This window comes from Xenopus tropicalis, chromosome 2 (genome assembly GCF_000004195.4).
Source record: "Xenopus tropicalis strain Nigerian chromosome 2, UCB_Xtro_10.0, whole genome shotgun sequence".
Taxonomy (NCBI): Eukaryota; Metazoa; Chordata; class Amphibia; order Anura; family Pipidae; genus Xenopus; species Xenopus tropicalis.
In genome coordinates, this window is record NC_030678.2 from 73,215,528 (window position 1) to 73,232,769 (window position 17,242).

General features: G+C 40.3%; 1 protein-coding gene across 2 annotated transcripts in view; it reads left to right on the forward strand.

The window, feature by feature from the left end:
* cdk18 (cyclin-dependent kinase 18) overlaps positions 1-17,242 on the forward strand; it is a 98,061-nt gene that overhangs the window by 46,646 nt on the left and 34,173 nt on the right. For both annotated transcript variants that reach the window (XM_031895866.1, NM_001006836.1), the window contains 2 exons: positions 10,303-10,436; positions 15,491-15,619. In XM_031895866.1, the coding sequence (XP_031751726.1) occupies positions 10,303-10,436; positions 15,491-15,619 (263 nt within the window). The remainder of the gene's footprint in view (positions 1-10,302; positions 10,437-15,490; positions 15,620-17,242) is intronic.

Here is a 17,242-nt window from a genome sequence, read left to right on the forward strand (position 1 = left end):
ATATCCCCTTTGTTTGCCAGGAGCATCACATAAAACAAATAGCAGCTTTCACCCAGCAGCCACTTTTCCTCTGATACATCATCAGTTACATTTCAATCTGCAAACAGCATACACACACAGACCCTTATTCAGCATAAATTTCATCAAGGATCAAGGCTCACACAGGCAGAACTGTCTCTGATAAAAGTTCTACTTTGAGCACTGTAATGGTTAAGCTAAGCTCAGGAGAGGAGGTTAGGACCTGAGTTTCTATGGGAACCAGATTAGGTTGCTAGACTAGAGGGTGTGTTTATTAATCTGAGCTGATAAAAACTGAGCATGCCCATGAGCCAACAGCCAAAGCAAATTCCTGAGGGAGGGGGCCAAGTGGGTTACAGGAGGAGAAGGAAATCTAAGTGATTAAAGCAGACATTTTATATAAAGTTCATATTCAATTATAATATTCATCCTCCCTCAAAATTATGCAGAAAGAAAGTTTTGAAAGCATTTTATGTCCTAAAATTGTCATTATGTGAGAGCTGGATATACAACCTCTCTAATCAGAAGCCAGATTAAAATGAAAGGTGGGAGTGTCGCTTCAGCCTCCCACAGGAACTGGTCACAGCACTGACTGACAGACTTTACTCAACAGTAGCAGGAAAAACCCCTCCCAGTTTCCTCCTTCTGTGTCTCTCTGCTTGTGCTGTTGCCAGTGGGGCGGGGGGAGAGGAGCGAGTAGAGCAGGAAGGGACTGCCTGTGACATTGCAAAGCCCCACCCACCTTATGCATATTCACTGCACTTTAAGTAGCTCTACTGAAGTCTATCAGGGCCAGCGGCCCCAGCCACACACTGAAGAGTCTAAACCAGAAGCTGGCATAAGGTCTGGGTAGAGCACAGTTTTCAAGTAGTTATGGACATATTTGAACTGAAAGGTATTAAAATAAAAGAACTTACTTCTATTTTACATGGTTTAGTGCATTGTAAAAATGTATGGCATATATGCCCTTTAAGGGGATCCTGCAGCCTTACTGTTAACCTCTGGACAACCAGAGTGGCAAGTATTAAAAGATTTCAAATGTTTGTGTGTGGGGTTTACCTGTCCTTTAAAGGAGAAGTAAAAACTAATAAAGAGTTAATCTCAAGCTGCAGGCATACCTTCAGTTCTCTCAATAGTGCCCTTAGTGATCTCCCGTTCAGAAGATCAGAAGGCTCATAGGAAAAAAAAAACGCTGAGCTGTGTAAAGAAAGTTCCCATAATGCCTCGCTTCTGCACCGAGACCAAGACTGTTGTACATGAGCAGTTTGTAAGACTATGAGGAAGCTTCTGGCTGATTGGCTCAGATCCACATTCCTAAGGGGGGGAGTCTTAGTATTCTTGAGGAGGGGGGAGCAGGAGAGGGGAGAGAGCTGCTTGTCTCTAGCACAGGAAAACAAAGAGACAACAAATCTTTTTACAGAGGACTCCATGCAGCATTTCTGTGAGTGCTTATGGCTGTATTTACATAGACCTTTCTGATAAAGCTTACTTAGTTTTTACCATTCCTTTTCCTTTAATGAGCAATGAGTTATAGCTGCTTTTAACGACCTTTAGTAAATGGAGCTGGAGCTCTCAGATTCTGTGTTTATTGACTGTATAGTATCTTTGTGGTTTTGAAATGGGACCAAGGTCCCAGGTTGTAATGTTACATAGTTACATAGGGTTGAAAAAAGACCAGATTCCATCAAGTTCAACCCATCCAAGTAAACCCAGCACACACAACCCACACCTACCAATCTATACACTCACATACATAAACTATAAATACAACCAGTAATACTAACTGTAGATATTAGTATCACAATAGCCTTGGATATTCTGATTGTTCAAGAACTCATCTAGGCCCCTCTTAAGGGCATTAACAGAATCTGCCATTACCACATCTCTAGGAAGGGCATTCCCCAACCTCACTGCCCTCACCGTGAAAAACCACCTACGCTGCTAAAAGGGGTGATAGGGTAGGGGTAATCTAAAGGGGTGTTAGTGATAGCTCTGTTGCACTCTAATGTTTGCAGCATCTCCTCTACCAATGTATTAGCTTGGTCTTGTTGGAATAACAGTAGGAGTGGTGGGGTGTGACATTCCAGCATGATTGCATCTTTGTAGTTTTCTGTTAATATTCTCTTGTTAAGTTTAGTGACAGTATTTCGTTAGTCATAATAAGTTGTGACATATGCCAATAATTTGTACCAAGATGGGAGTCACAGAAGATGCTGGGATGCTTAAAAGTAAATCTAATAAGTCTGAAAAACAAGCAAGGTAATTTCAGTAGAAACTGAGGGGTTTGGCATTGATATGTGATTTTATAAGAATATAATAATGGCAACAGGTATTACAGCAATTGCAATGATATTCACCAAACCTGAACAGTCCACTTGAGAATAAACAAATTGATCTTTCTACATTTAAAAGGGATTTGTATGCCTCCACACATCCACCAGATCACTAGCCATGGTCACCCAGAACTTGAAATGCTGTTGGCTGAGGATCCTCCCATTTTGTTTGGGAGACCTTTGGCTGGGGTTGTAAAATGTTTTCCAATAACTTGCACCTTAGGCTAAGCCAGGGCTGTCCAACTGGGGGCCACTCGGTGTGGCCCTCCAACGGTCTGGCTGCTGTGACTGCTTACCTTTGGTTAAATGATATCAGTACTGAGATTTACTGCCCCCCTGCATGGTTCACATCTCATCATACAGGCTGTAATCCCCCTGTATTGTTTAAAAATGTAATCCCCTGTGTTGTTCACACCTTTTAATCTCTGAATTGTTATACCCTGCATTGTTCACACTTTAGGCACAGACTGTAAAATCCCACATTGTTCACCTGTTCAGACCTCAGAGAGACTGTAGGAGCAGTGTCAGCATTGTGTCATTGTATGCTGCCTAAGTGTGCCATACTCTGCCTGCCCTATGCTGCCTGTGTTTGCCATACTCTGCCTGCCCTATGTTGCCTGTGTGTGCCATACTCTGCCTGCTCTATGCTGCATGTGTGTGACATACTTTGCCTGCCCTATGCTGCCTGTGTTTGTCATACTCTGCCTGCCCTATGCTGCCTGTGTGCATGCTCTGCCTACTCTACCCTGCCTGTGTGTGCCACACTCTGCCTGCCCTGTGTTGCCTTTGTGTGTCATACACTGGGCAGGCATAGTATGGCACACATAGGCAAAGTAGGGCAAGGAGAGTATGACACACACAGGCAGGGTAGGGCTGGCAGAGTATGGCACACACAGGCAGTACTCTGCCTGTGTGTGCCATTCTCTGCCTGCCCTATGCTGCCTGGGTGTCCCATGCCCTGCTTGCCCTATGCTGCCAGTGTGCCTTACTCTGCCTGCCCTATGCTGCCTGTGGGAGGTGAACTTAGCAGGGGTTTGTTCTGGAAGTTTGTTAGCATTTGAAAAGCCATTAAATGGTCCCTAAGGTGTGTTATTACATGCTGGGGGTTGCTGTGCTATCCACAGGGATGGAGGAGGCATATGGATTTATGGGTGTTTCTTAATATGACTCAATATAATTCTTTCACATATGAATGAAGGGGGATCCCTACACCAACCATTTGGGTTTTATCTGTGCTACCACCATTAATGTGGGTATGGTCTTAAAAGCTCTTGTGATAACATGGGTGTGGTTTAAAGTGGGTGTGGTTTAAAAAAGGAGAGTGGTCAAACTGGCTTTCATTATCAGCCCTCCACCATGTATGCCAGAAAAATTCTGTCCCTCAGTACCACAGAAGTTGGACAGCACTGGGCTAAGCTATGAAGCCACTGTTATTTTGTCTGCTTTACTTGAGTTAGGAGAGTGAGTAGAAGTGGAGGTAACAGTTTTACATGTATTACTCTTTATAAAAAGCTAACATATTCTATGGCAAGGTACGACTTACAGTATAGATCAGGGATCCCCAACCTTTTTTACTTGTGAGCCACATGCAGATGTAAAAAGTGTTGGGGAGCCACACAAGCATTAAAAACATTCTTTGGGGATGCTAAATAAGGGCTGTGATTGGCTATTTGGTAGCCCCATGTGGACTGCTAGCCTGCAGTCGGCTCTGCTTAGAGTAAAACTGTGTTTTTGTGCTTCCAAAACTTGCCTCCAAGCTAGAAATTTAAAAATGGGCTCCTACTTTAAGGGCCACTGGGAGCAACATGTTGCCTCTCAGCCACTGGTTGGGGATCATTGGTATAGATAATCATTGAATGTGAACTTTATTAAGACAAATATGCCAGAAAGGACAAATATACAACTGAGGGAAATTATCCGGAAATACAATTTTATACGTGTTTATAAAGATTTTTATACATACTGTAAAATAATTAAACTAAGCAGCAGACTTTTCTGCTTGGTAAGAGGGCCATCTAGGGATGCATTTCTCTTGCATAATAGTGTAATTCACACTTAAATGAGATGAAAATTAAACTCTATAATGCAAATTATACCAGCCAAATTGGTTAATTAAAGGGGAACTCCACCAAACCAATTCCAATAAAATACTAATGCTAATAAAATGTTTTATTAAGTATAAATACATTCTTGCTAAGTTATTTGTAAATGTGTTCGTTATTAAAGCAGTATATTTGCCTATTTATATATCCTGCACTATTGGTTCTGAATTTTGAAACAATGTAAAAGAAGCCAGTTGATAAACAAACCTGTAGTAGAACTGATTTTTGCTACATTTTCTTTCGAACCAAAAGGTCAGAGAGCAGACATCACAATAGAGCTTTTCAGCTGCATTTACATTTAGAAAATTTTTTAAAGCCATTGAAAATGTATTTTATTTGATTTAAAGATGAAGGGAAAATGCAGTAATCAAAGCAACTTTTTTTTATTTATTTGGTTTCATTCTGCCTATTTCCTCCTTTCCAAGCCTACTGCCAAATGGAGGCCATGGAAGTTATAACATAACCCTCCACCTATTAAAACATTACAGCTACCCAAAACTTGAGTAATATCATCCATGCCATCCTAGCTCTCCTGCAAATGGCCATATATAGTCCTGAATGTAAGATGTTGTTTTCATGTATCATTGCTTTCTTTTGTAGCTTTTAAATCTGTTGTTGCTCTGTTCCCCCATCCACCCGCAGAGCAGCTGCTTCCAGAATGGATAAGGAAAGAATTAGCTGGCAGAAACACATGTAGGCCAATAAGAGCAGAACATGTCCAGTTAATTTTTTTTATCTAGGGAATAAAGCTGTGTCCTTTTCACTTAATATCTGCTCTGCCATAAGGTAATGTCACAATGATTAGTGGGCAGCAGGTTCAGACTGGGGGGCTTCTGTCTCAGGGGACCCTGCACCCCAGATCCGGTTCCCCCAGGACGCTCCCGCAATCCACCGTCCCCCTCCCGCAAGTGCTCATAAAAGAAACTTACCTGCAGTGTTTCAGGGGAGGGAGATGGTGGATTGCGGGAGCGTCCTGGGGGGGATCGAATCTGGGCCCAGTCCAACTCTGGCAGGTAGGTCTAGTCTAGGTTCAACACCTGCCCCCAAAGTAGTTACGCCACTGTACAGTTTGGCCCATAAAGGGAAAGAGAACTGCACCAGCTCAGGGTTGCTGCGAGCGCTTCCTTCTTCTGCGTTGGCGCGCTTGCACATGTGCATTAAAGTGAAAAGCCGAATTTTAACAAGAAAGTCTGCTTTTCACTCTTATGCGCATGCGCCGGCCCAGGGATTTCGTCAGCAGAAGAAACGCGCTCGCTACATGTACCCCAGGCTGGTGCCGTTTTCTCCTAACAGGGACACAAGCCTGGGCTAAAAGGTAAGCAAATTAAAGTCAATTGAGGGTGACTAACATTTTGGCCCCCCAAGTGACTTAGCCTTTCCTTCTCCTTTAAGGCACTAGGTGCATGCTGTGGCACATATATATGAACTTACACATTCCTGTAGAAGAATTGTTTGCTCTTATCAGCCCCTGAGACTTACTTAATAATAATAATTACTTAATAATCTAAATTATGTAATTATGTCAATAAGAGTCATTCATTAATAGATTTACGGGGCTAGCCCTTTGGGAGTCAATATAAATTTATTCCCCTCCCTCTTCTGCCTGAATTAAACTTGAGACGGCTTAAGATGAAGTTTTTCTGCCTTCTTAGATGGATGCATATTCTTTATGTATATTTGTTGGTTACATTAACTTTACTGACACATGAAGGTCACCCTTAGAAAGCCCTAGAAACCATTTGGCACAGCTAATACATAGAAATTAGGGATACGCCAAATCCAGGATTGAGTTTGGGATTTGGCCAAGATTCATCCTGTTACGGCAGGATTCGGTTTCTCCCAAATCCACACTCCTGGCCAAACTGAATCCAAATTCTAAGAATCACGTCACTTTTTGTCACGTAAACATGGACGTTGAAAACTTTTTGACATTTAACCCTTCCAAAACCTAATTAGCATATGCTAATTAGGATTCAGTTTGGTATTCAACCAAATCCTTTACGAAGAAGTGGATTTGGTGCATCCCTAATTGAAATGCCTACCTCCATCTATAACTTCAGCCATTTTCCTGAATAAATTCCCTTTAGATAATTTAAAAACAATTAGAAATTCTCTATGAGCTGTATACAGTGGGATTTAAAGAATTAAGGAACACAGAAAACGTTAGCTCTTACTAGAGCTGACTTCCTCTGTTCAATTTCCCCCACCATTGAAGTGTCAATTGTGTCTACTGCAATAATGGATTAAGAGATAACAGACACTGAATTTAAAAGGTAAAATTATCCTGGTGTTGGTGTAAACCCCCAACTCCCAGCAGTCTCACTAATAGAACATTCTGTTTGCCTCAGTTCCCAGCATTCTTCAGCAGAGCGAAAAGGCTGCCTGTGTGAATTCTTAAGGTGTTCTCATGCTGCTTTTTTGCCTATGTCACTGTAATTGGATAGCTAAGTGCCTTCCTGGCCCGTTATCATTTACTAAATATGCACTATCATTGCAGATTTTGTCATTATTTTCTCGTTTCCATATTGCAGTGATATTTTCAGATCCAGGCTTCTTGCTTCTGCAAGAGGTTTTCCTTCTCTTTCTCTTCCTTTCATTAAACGGTTTACAGAGGTCACAGAGGAAGAAGCTGGCAAATCCCCATTGCAGATAAATTGGTTTTTGCTATGAGCAGCGGGAGTGAGGACTGAGAGACATATCCTTAATTAAAGAGGGATCTCAAAGGGAGCAGCGGTAACACGCGTGGGCGATGGGATAACAAGAGAGAGGGAGAATCAAACACACGGGAGACACTCATTATATGCAGGACATTTAGAGCTGGAGTTACCAGAATTTTTTTCTTTGATCATCAATTCATTGCAATCCATTTAACTACTTCATAGACAGTGATGTGCAGTTCTTCCTTTTACAATGTCAATATTTCTTTCTTATTCTCATTCTTGTTCCCTTGGCATTTCCGCTGTCCCCTTTTTAGGGGCCCATTCATTAAAGGGCCCAGCATAAAATTTCAGGGGTTACTAAACTGGTACCTGTCGCACACTGAGCAGGGCACTATATCTGTCTCCTACACTAGGGCAATCAGTAATTACTCAGTTCCCTGTGAGCCTTGAATGGATGCAGGTCTGGGCAAAAGCCTACAGTGTTTTAAAAAAAAAATTGCACACGTAAAGGATTTTAAAAAATGCAGACTGACGTACTTTCCTCCAGAAAAGCAGCATTTATTCTCTGCTACCCTATATACTGTGTGCTGCCTTTTGGGAGTTCATGTGTAGTACAGAACATACTTTAGAAGCTGTATTGCACCAGCTTGAATCAATGTACTGGTTACCTGGGTGCCAGAAAACAATTGTGGCAACTAGAGGAAAGTTTCAATTTGTTTTATGCTTTCCTGGTCTTTTTAAGGCATGGTATTTCAAACAACAGAAAATCCCAGGCCTTTTCAGTCTGAAGAGTAGATCCCATGCCTGTCTTTTTGATAACACTGGTTTCCAGAGAAACCCATATATCTAGATAGCTTTAAGCAGTATGGTCAAAAATAACCAAAATGCCTGAAGATATAGTTTTTGGACAACTTATTTATGTTGTAAAATGCAGACCAAGTATTTGAGCCATTTTGCTCAGGGAAAACCTGTAGCTTAATCAACAGTGTAACCCTGCAAACATCAAGAGAATGGCATGCTACTTACTTTTGTTCTCCCCCTAGAAGACTCTTTGTACAGGTATAGGACCCGTTATCCAAAATGCTTGTGACCAAGGGTATTCCGGATAAGGGGTCTTTCCGTAATTTGGATCTAAGTCTACTAAAAAATGAATAAAACAGGATATTGTTTTGCATCCAATAAGGATTAATTATATATTAGTTGAGATCAATTGCAAGGTACTGTTTTTATACTACAGAGAAAAAGGAAATCAGTTTTAAAATTCTGAATAATTTGAGTAAAATGGAGTCTATGGGAGACGGGCTTTCTGTAATTTGGAGCTTTCTGGATAACGAGTTTCCGTATAAGGGATCCCATACCTGTACCTTGCATTCTAGGAAAGAAAAGCTGCTTTACTTTTAAAAAAAATAATAAAAAACAGCCCTTTGATGGCCATTCTTAAATATTTCCTTTGGCATCTTCCACTTTACTGCTGTTGTGTTTACTGTACCTGCTCATCGTTCTGAAAGTCTTATTCAGTGTTAGTTTTTCCTGCACTGCCGATGCTTTCTCAGAACCAGTGACTGTACATTAATGCAACAACTGTTTGTGTGGGAAGTGGTGAGCAGCTTTAAATTTTCAAAAGGGCGACACTGGAGGGATTTAAGGAGAACAAATTAAAATACAACTGGTTCCCAAGAGAGAAACCTATTAATGTTCCTATTCATATCTTACCACTAGAAATCATTTAGACAAAATATGGTACACCTTACAAACTATATATTATTACATATTAACCTAGGGAGACCTTATTATTTTTCAGATCTACTCTTCTGTATCTATTTTACTTATTATTACTGGTCGGGTTGGTCAAGTGCACCTTGCTGGGAGCTTGCACCGAAGCTCTCTCCTCTCTATGCCGTGTCAGGTTCAGCACAACCCAGCCAGTGCAAGAAATAAGTAAAAGAATTACGGAAGAGTAGAGGTGAAAAATAATTTAAAATGGGTAGATGGGCCCCCTGATCACATGGACTCCTTGCTTTGCCTGCTGACTGTGGTCTGTGCTGTATCTGTGTCTCCACCGATACAGCCTAGAGTGGGGGCCTGTGCAAAGTCTAGCCTAGGGGCCCCACATATCATTAATCCGCCACTGGCTAAGAGTTGAAGGGGATCCACATCCATTACCTGTTTTTCATCATGACAGATAATGTCATCCTATGCGTTTTTCCAATATACATTAATTAAAAAAAAATTCCACTGCCATTATTTGTTTATCTCTTTCTGTTCTCTGTCTCTTGAAACAATGTAGTGGAAGCCAGTTCTCCTGGTCTGGCAGGGTTGCAACATTATTTCAGGAGTCAGAACCAGGGACCAGGAGTGTTGTCATAGGATTACATTTATAAATAACTGTAAAACCATTGATGACCATGCTTTAAAATGGATTGTAACTAGAGACGAAGGTAAGGCCTGCAGGTACAGGAGATGAGGGGCACTGGGGCACTGCTAGATAGTCTATGTTTATAAAAAAAATGTCTTTTCCTAATCTTTAGGAGGGCTCTAAAATAATTTTATTGTGGGGTTCAGTAACCTCTATTTACCACCAGTGTCAAACTGTCTGGACATGTATGACACTGGGTAACAGCTTTAACAGATTATCCTGTGTTCCTGTTGTATTATAGCCTGTATTATAGCCTAACATTTTCATGTTAGTGGAATTTCTGGTTGGTGGTTGCAGATAACTAAAAAATATGCAAATTAATATGTTGTAACCATATAAACATTTTGCATGGGAACCATGATACTAAAGAAGAGGGTGGTCTGTTGTGTGCAATGTTCATACTTTCAGCTTGTTCTTAAGCACAATTGAATGCTAATAAATAAATTACCATACAGGAGACAATTCATTTTGAATTAGTTCTTACATAACAAAAATTGTCATGATTGTTTGCAGAGATGAAATAGGGAAAGAAAAAGGGTAGGCCTGTTTTTTGGGGAAATAAAGTGGACATTACAAATAGTTTTTGGCTCCATATGTTAGTATGGTGGCTGCTAAAGAAGCTGATGGTGGCAGTTTCTTGCCCACTATTTCCAAACTGCATGTTTCTTTACTGCTATTTTCATTGATCATCCTTTTTTGTGTTGAATTCTTTGAAGCAAAGTATAATAGTATATATAAATTGCGTTACTGAATTTTCTGTTCTCCCTCCTCAGGCCTTGGTCATTCCCACCTGCAGGTGGCACAGCTGAGCCCAGGAAATGCTGCCTTGTCTCCATCAGATGGTGAGGGTTTGTCTCCGACTGCACTGAGTTATAGGAAGACTGTTCAGCGCCGTCTCTCCATGGAAGTGAGTGAGCATTTACAGTAGAACCCCCCTTTTATATTTTCAGGGGCCAAAAATGGTGTAAAATCTGGTAAAATGTTAAATGAGGGAAAACATTATGAATTATATATTTGTGGGACCTTAAAATGAGGGTATGTAAAATTGAGGGGTTTCACTGTACTTTCATGGCAATGTACCACATTTCAAAATACAATGTGTAAAATATGATTGAATATTTGTTTATAAACATAAAGTCCATTGCTAAAAATCCGTGTTTGCTGTTTTGATTTTGAAATGATATACTGTGGCTATAAGTGGAAGAAAGAGAAAACTGTGGCTCTACTGAGATGGTATCGGTCGACAAGGTTTTTATTTCTGACTGCTTGATTGTGATCCGTTTGGATTGCAGAATGGTCTTTCAAAACAAGAAAAGCTGCAGAGAAATGCTTTGTTGTACATTTGTGTTGTAGCAACAACATATTCAATTAAATGGCTAGGTGCTTTATGCCACTGTAAAAAATAATAATAAATCATGGAAAAATGTTTTTATTCCAGGCTGTAAACAGTGTGGTATGACACTGCAGTCTGATTTATTTGTTTTACATAGAGCTCTCCTGTCTGCCAGTCAGTTTAAGAGGAAGTTGTGTGACAGTCTGAATAAAAACCTTTTAGTTATTTACAGCAGGGAACTAAGATAAGTCGTGGATATAGCTCTTTGGTAAAGATTAGAATAGAACAAAAAGTAATAAAATAATGAATAGTTAGATATATGAATATATGGGTAAAAATGTATTGCTTAACATGGTACAGCAGAGAGCACAGCAAATGGTGCAACATCATGCCCAAGGCACAATTTGTTTTACTGACATTGAGTCGCGTCTGCTCCGGGTAGAAAATAAAGGTTATTCTGATCCAGCTATTAGAGGCAAGGCCTAATTCACATACAAATGCATCTGTTTACATAATTATCCCTGGTCACTGACATTGTTGTTGCTATTAGGTGGAGGGATTTTTCAGTTTTCTGAAGCATTTTTAGCAGCATCTATTAGAATGTATACTTTTATGTTTGCCAGTTGCATTAAAATGTGTGTTTGTTTTAGTACCTGTACTGCTAATGGAAAAAAGGCCCACAGTGACCTGTTATGCTTCACTACAAATAGGTTGTGTTGAATAGGATGAAAACTGGCCTCAGCTTTTTTAATTATTAAAGAGGATAACCATACAACATTATACCTACAGCTGTAGGAAAAAGCAGCATGACAATTCCAATTCAGAAATAGGTCAATACACAGGCTGTTTAATAAATACTTATTATTATTAATAATAATAATACTCCAGCCCTAACAGCTGGCCAGTTACTGGCCAATTACTGCCACTTCATTTTCTTTGGTTGCTGCCACTGTCAATTCGCAGATGGCTGGAGCCTGCAGGAGCATGCACAGTTGAAGCTAATGCTGGACTAGCTCCAACTCTACTGTAAGTGCTCCAAATGCACCACATGCAACTAAACTGGTAAAGGGGATAGAACAATAAAACGATGAATAGACAGATAGCAGGGGATCTTTTTTACCATAAAAATGATCAAGGCACCGTAAAGGATCAGAGGAACTGAGATTTCCTTTAAAGCAGTGTAGGTGGTTCTTTGCACGGAGGCAGTGAGACTAAGGAATACCCATTAACCTTTAAGAGTGGCTTGAATGACTTCTTGGACAAGAAAATTATCCAAAGCTACTGTGATCTCAAGATCACAGTTAGTTTAGTATGTATATATAATAATATACAGTCAATGGTAGCAGGCACCCACGTTTAATTCCTTTTTCTGATGGCCTGGGTGCAGTCTGGAAAATAAGATATTCAGAATGTAATGGAGATCTGCACATCACAGGGCTTAGAGGTGATAAAGAACACTTTATTTTGAGGCTTAAGTTTCAGCCTACACACTTTGAAAAAGGCCTTTGTGTAGGCCGAAAAGTCAGCCTCCAAATAACGTGTTCTTTATCACCTCTAAGCCCTGTGATGTGCAGATCTTCATTACATTCTGTATTTATAATAATATATAATATATATGCTTTCATATATGTGAGTCTATCAGTAGGCTTGTATAGGTATGTCTGTGTGTGTATATATAATACCAGCACACCCTATAGAAAATGTGACTTTTATTTTCTCTTTGAGAAAGGCTGTGGATACGGCCGAAACGTTAGGTTGACGTATTTGCATAAATAAATGTAACCTGTATTTTTTCACTAAGTCCTGTGAGTGCGGCATCTGATTTGATTTGTGCTATATATATATATATATATATATATATATTTATATATATATGTATGTGTATGTATATATTATTGAAAACATTGGCAAGGACTAGCTAGAAGCATATCCTGATATAAAGGGGTTAAGATGTCCTCCATTATTGCTTTATCATAAACCTCAAAATCTCTCAGAACACTTGGAAATAGTGATGAGCGAAGGCATGGGTTCGCTATTTGTCTTCGTTCATGCTAATACACTTGCTTATCTCAAGTGCTCCTGTCGCTTTTTATATGTGGGAAAAACCATAGAGCCTATTTAAGACAGGATCAGACATCTATTTAAAACTCCCTGTCCCTGCCCATTTTTTTTAAATATAAACATTGTATTGCTTCTAGGGATACATCGATCCAGGATTCGGGTTGGGATTCGACCAAGATTTTGTCTTAGGCCAAATCCACGCTATTTTTTTCACATAAACATGGAAGTCGAAAATTTTCACCATTCTCTTTAACCATTCCTTATCCTAGTTTGCATTTGAAAATTAGGATTCAGATTCGGTTTAATATTCTGATGAATCTCTAAATCCCAAAATAATGGAATTGGTGCATCGCTAATTGCCTCTCTCAAATTTTTTTCATAGTTTGTCCCTCAGTTTTTTGATAATTGAATCTGAGACCCTATTTAAATTTGGGGGCAACATACATCAATAACATCAAAGAAGAGAAAAGTTTTGGGTACACGAATTGTGAATAGAAAATTTCTTCATTTATATGAAGTGTACCTAAAAATGTACCTTACTGTACCTAAATGTGGTTTTACTGTGTAACATATCAATAATACTGATGTGAGTAGACCTTGCTTTAAAATGTAATTGGGAAACCAGTTATTTTCACATTGGTTAACCCACTTATCCTCCTGTTTGTTCATCTTCAGAGATCGTTATGTAATAGTTACTGACTGTTTCCATTTTGCTTTAGCATTTACACTGCATGTATACAAAGTCAGCTTAAACCTGGTTGCTGTATTGTTTACTGTTCCAGCACTTTGCTGGTAACATATGGACAGTAAACAATTATAAGAGTTCATTTATTGGGCATATGTTAAGTGCAAAAAACCAGGCTCAAATATCTTGTAAATGTTTTTTACCCACAATGCAGCATTCTTTAGCAGCACCACATAGTAATTACACCTGCCAGAGATCCCAAAATTTGAACCGGCTAGTCCGACAAGGTCAGTCTTACGAACTAAGCTCTGTTGCATCTGAATGTACTGCTCCTGATGCTCCTAGCTGGGCACAACTAGAAAAAGGGCACTGTATGCTTCTATAGTGGTGCGCAGGTAGGACTACTATAATGTAATAAATTGAACTTGTAAAAACATGGTTTATTAGAGATTTTGTGACCTTTCATTATTTTACAATCCACTAGGTTTGCAAAGCCAGTCAGGCCTCCCAGAACTTTAAAAAATGTTACCTGTCAAGGCATAACTAGAACCATTTCAGAACATGAGTGTGTGAGACCCACAAGTACCAGAAACTGTTGTGTTGTTCATACCTCAGAACCTCAGATTCAGGCTGTAAACATGTAATCCCCTGTGTTGTTCACACCTTTTAGTTTCTGCATTGTTCACCCTCTACGTTGTTCACACCTCAGGCTCAGATTTTAAGCACCCACATTGTTCACACCTCAGAAAGCAGGCACCGGTGCAGCAGTGTCAGCATTGTGTCACTTTATGTACTACCTGCCCTATGCTGCATACAGTATGACACACACAGGTGGGGTAGGGCAGGCAGAGTATGGCACACACAGGTGGGGTAGGGCAGGCAGAGTATGGCACACACAGGTAGCTAAGGGCAGGTAGAGTATGGCACACACAGGCAGGGTAGGCAGGCAGAGTAGGACTGTAGGAGCAGGGCCAGCATTGTGTCACTGTATGTACTACCTGCCCTATGCTGCCTGTGTGTATGAAACACACAGGCAGCATAGGGCAAGAAAAGCATGGCACACATAAGCAGTTAAGGGCAGGCAGATTATGGCACACACAGGCAGAGTATGGTACACTCAGACAGGGTATGGCATGCAGAGTATGGCACACACAAGCAGGGTAGGGCAGGCAGAGTATGGCACACACAGGCAGGGTAGGACAGGCAGAGTATGGCACACACAGGCAGGGTAGGGCAGGCTGAGTATGGCACACACAGGCAGCTAAGGGCAGGCAGAGTATGGCACACACAGGCAGCATAGGGCAGGCAGACTACTGCCAGTGTGTGCCATAATCTGCCCGCCCTATGCTGCCTGTGTGTGCCATACTCTGCATGCCCTACCCTGCCTGTGTGTGCCATACTCTGACTGCCCTATGCTGTCTGTGGGAGGTGAACCTGGCAGGGGTTTGTTCTGGGAGTTTGTTACCAGTTGGACATAGCCATTAAATGGTCCCTAAGGTGTGTAAGTATGAGCTGGGGGTTGTTGTACTATCCACAGGGGAGAAGGAGGCATATAGATTTAAGGGTATGTCTTAATATGACTTAATATAACTCTTTCACATATGAATGGTGGTTGATATCCCCACCTTTATGCTGTGCTACCACCATATATTTGGGCATGGTCTTAAAAGTTTTTGTGATAACATGGGAGTGGTCAAAACTGACTTCCATTAGCGGCCCTCCGCTATGTATGCTAGAGAATTTCAGCCCTCGGCACCACAGAAGTTGGACAGCACTGCTCTACAGAATGACTGCTGAATTAATTACCTTGACAGCAGTCTTGGCAGTGATAAAAGTACTTTTTAAGCAAGCATGAGAGAATGTTCATGTGTTTCCTTTGTAGGATGTCAGCAAGAGGCTTTCTTTACCGATGGACATCCGCTTGCCCCCAGAACTTCTAGACAAGCTGCAAATGAACAGTCCAGATGATGATCCAAAGCCCCTAAGCCGGTTGCTAAGAAGAGCTTCTCTGGTAAGTATAAAGTACAGAACAGGTCTGTAAGACATGAGCTTCTCTTCTTCAAGTAATCCTTGATTACTTGAAATTCACTCCATGCATTTGGAAGTTAACTCCGTGCATCTACTTAAGCACCTGTTAATGTAGTTGTGGCCAATAATATTGATTTCAGTTTTCAGAGTTTTGTATTCCTCTGGGCCCCCCATGCTGAGATGCTGAAACAGCTTTGGCCACTTGGGATAGTGACATCCATTCATTTAGTCTTTGGTACAAGCAATAGCAAACAAAATAAAAAAGGTATAATGACAAGGAGACATTGGGCATCTTTCAGCAGGCTTAGATATTCCTTATAAGAATTTTTTTGCAACAAGTTTTTTGAGGTTGGATAAACCTCCCCTCCATTAATTTACCTAGGGCTACAATGAATGTTTGTGCAAAAGAAGTTTTTTGCTTCAGTGTGATTGTTACCTGCTCAGTACATGATATCAATGTTAAACAATCTGTTATGATAGCTAATACTATTACATTCCACTTATGCAGTTCCCTGTTTGATAGGGAATAAAGTTCAGTCACTTTGTACCATTCATAGCTTTGACTGTCATTTTTAATCACAGGAAGTATTGATAGGGATCTGACTAATTTTTTTACCTTTGTATTCATCAGACAAGGAAATTATTTGGCTTTCCAGAGTAATCAGGAACAAAATACAGAATAAAAGACTTAGGAAAACTGTTTGCAACACCAAAAATGTACAGCCAGGCATATCTATAACAGAATCTGGGGTTGACATTGTTTTATAACTCGTATTCAAAGAAGCAGTAAACTGGGTTAGATGGTTCCTAGTGCCAGAAGGTACCAGTGTTACTGCAAATGTTTTTTTTGCTCATTAGAGGGAGCTGCTGCTCCATTGCTTTTCATGAAATGTAATACTAACCACAGTCAAATCTTTTTGAATGTAGTTTGATGGATGTACAACCATGATGCACAAATGGCTGTTTTTTGTTGCCATTAAAAAACAAATGTTTTGCCACTATCAGGTCATCAGCCATTACAGAAATTTATAGACTACACTTCCCCAAGAGATCTGACAGATTTGTTAGTGTAGTTTGACATTCCACATGTCTGGCCATATTACACTAATATCTATAACGTAACTATAGGTTGCGGGGCCCGAGTGCAGGCTCTTCCCACCCTCCAGACGTAATCTCAATGCCAAATTTGAAGGGCACAGGCCCGGGTGCAATTTTACAGGGAACAACCCATGAAAAGAAGGGAGGATACATTATTATACTATCATTGCAGGTAGTTGTTGTAGTACCTGAGTAATCTGGAGTTGAATTAAAACTCAGCATCAATTAAAATGATGCTGCAAGCATGGCTGATACATTATTCTCCTTAAAACAAGCAAAGGGAAAAAGAATATAGCATCACATCCTGGAGACTCACTCTTTCCAGAATGCACAGGTCAAAAAATGTACTGTACCTTCTAGTCTGAGTAACAGTGTATTTGCCAGTGGCTTTGCATTCATATAAACAATAGTCCCAATCATATATGCACTTGCATAATATAAAGGCATGCAGTGAATAGCTGATCTGTTTCATGAAACTGCCAGCTGCCTCTTTGTAAACATTACTTGG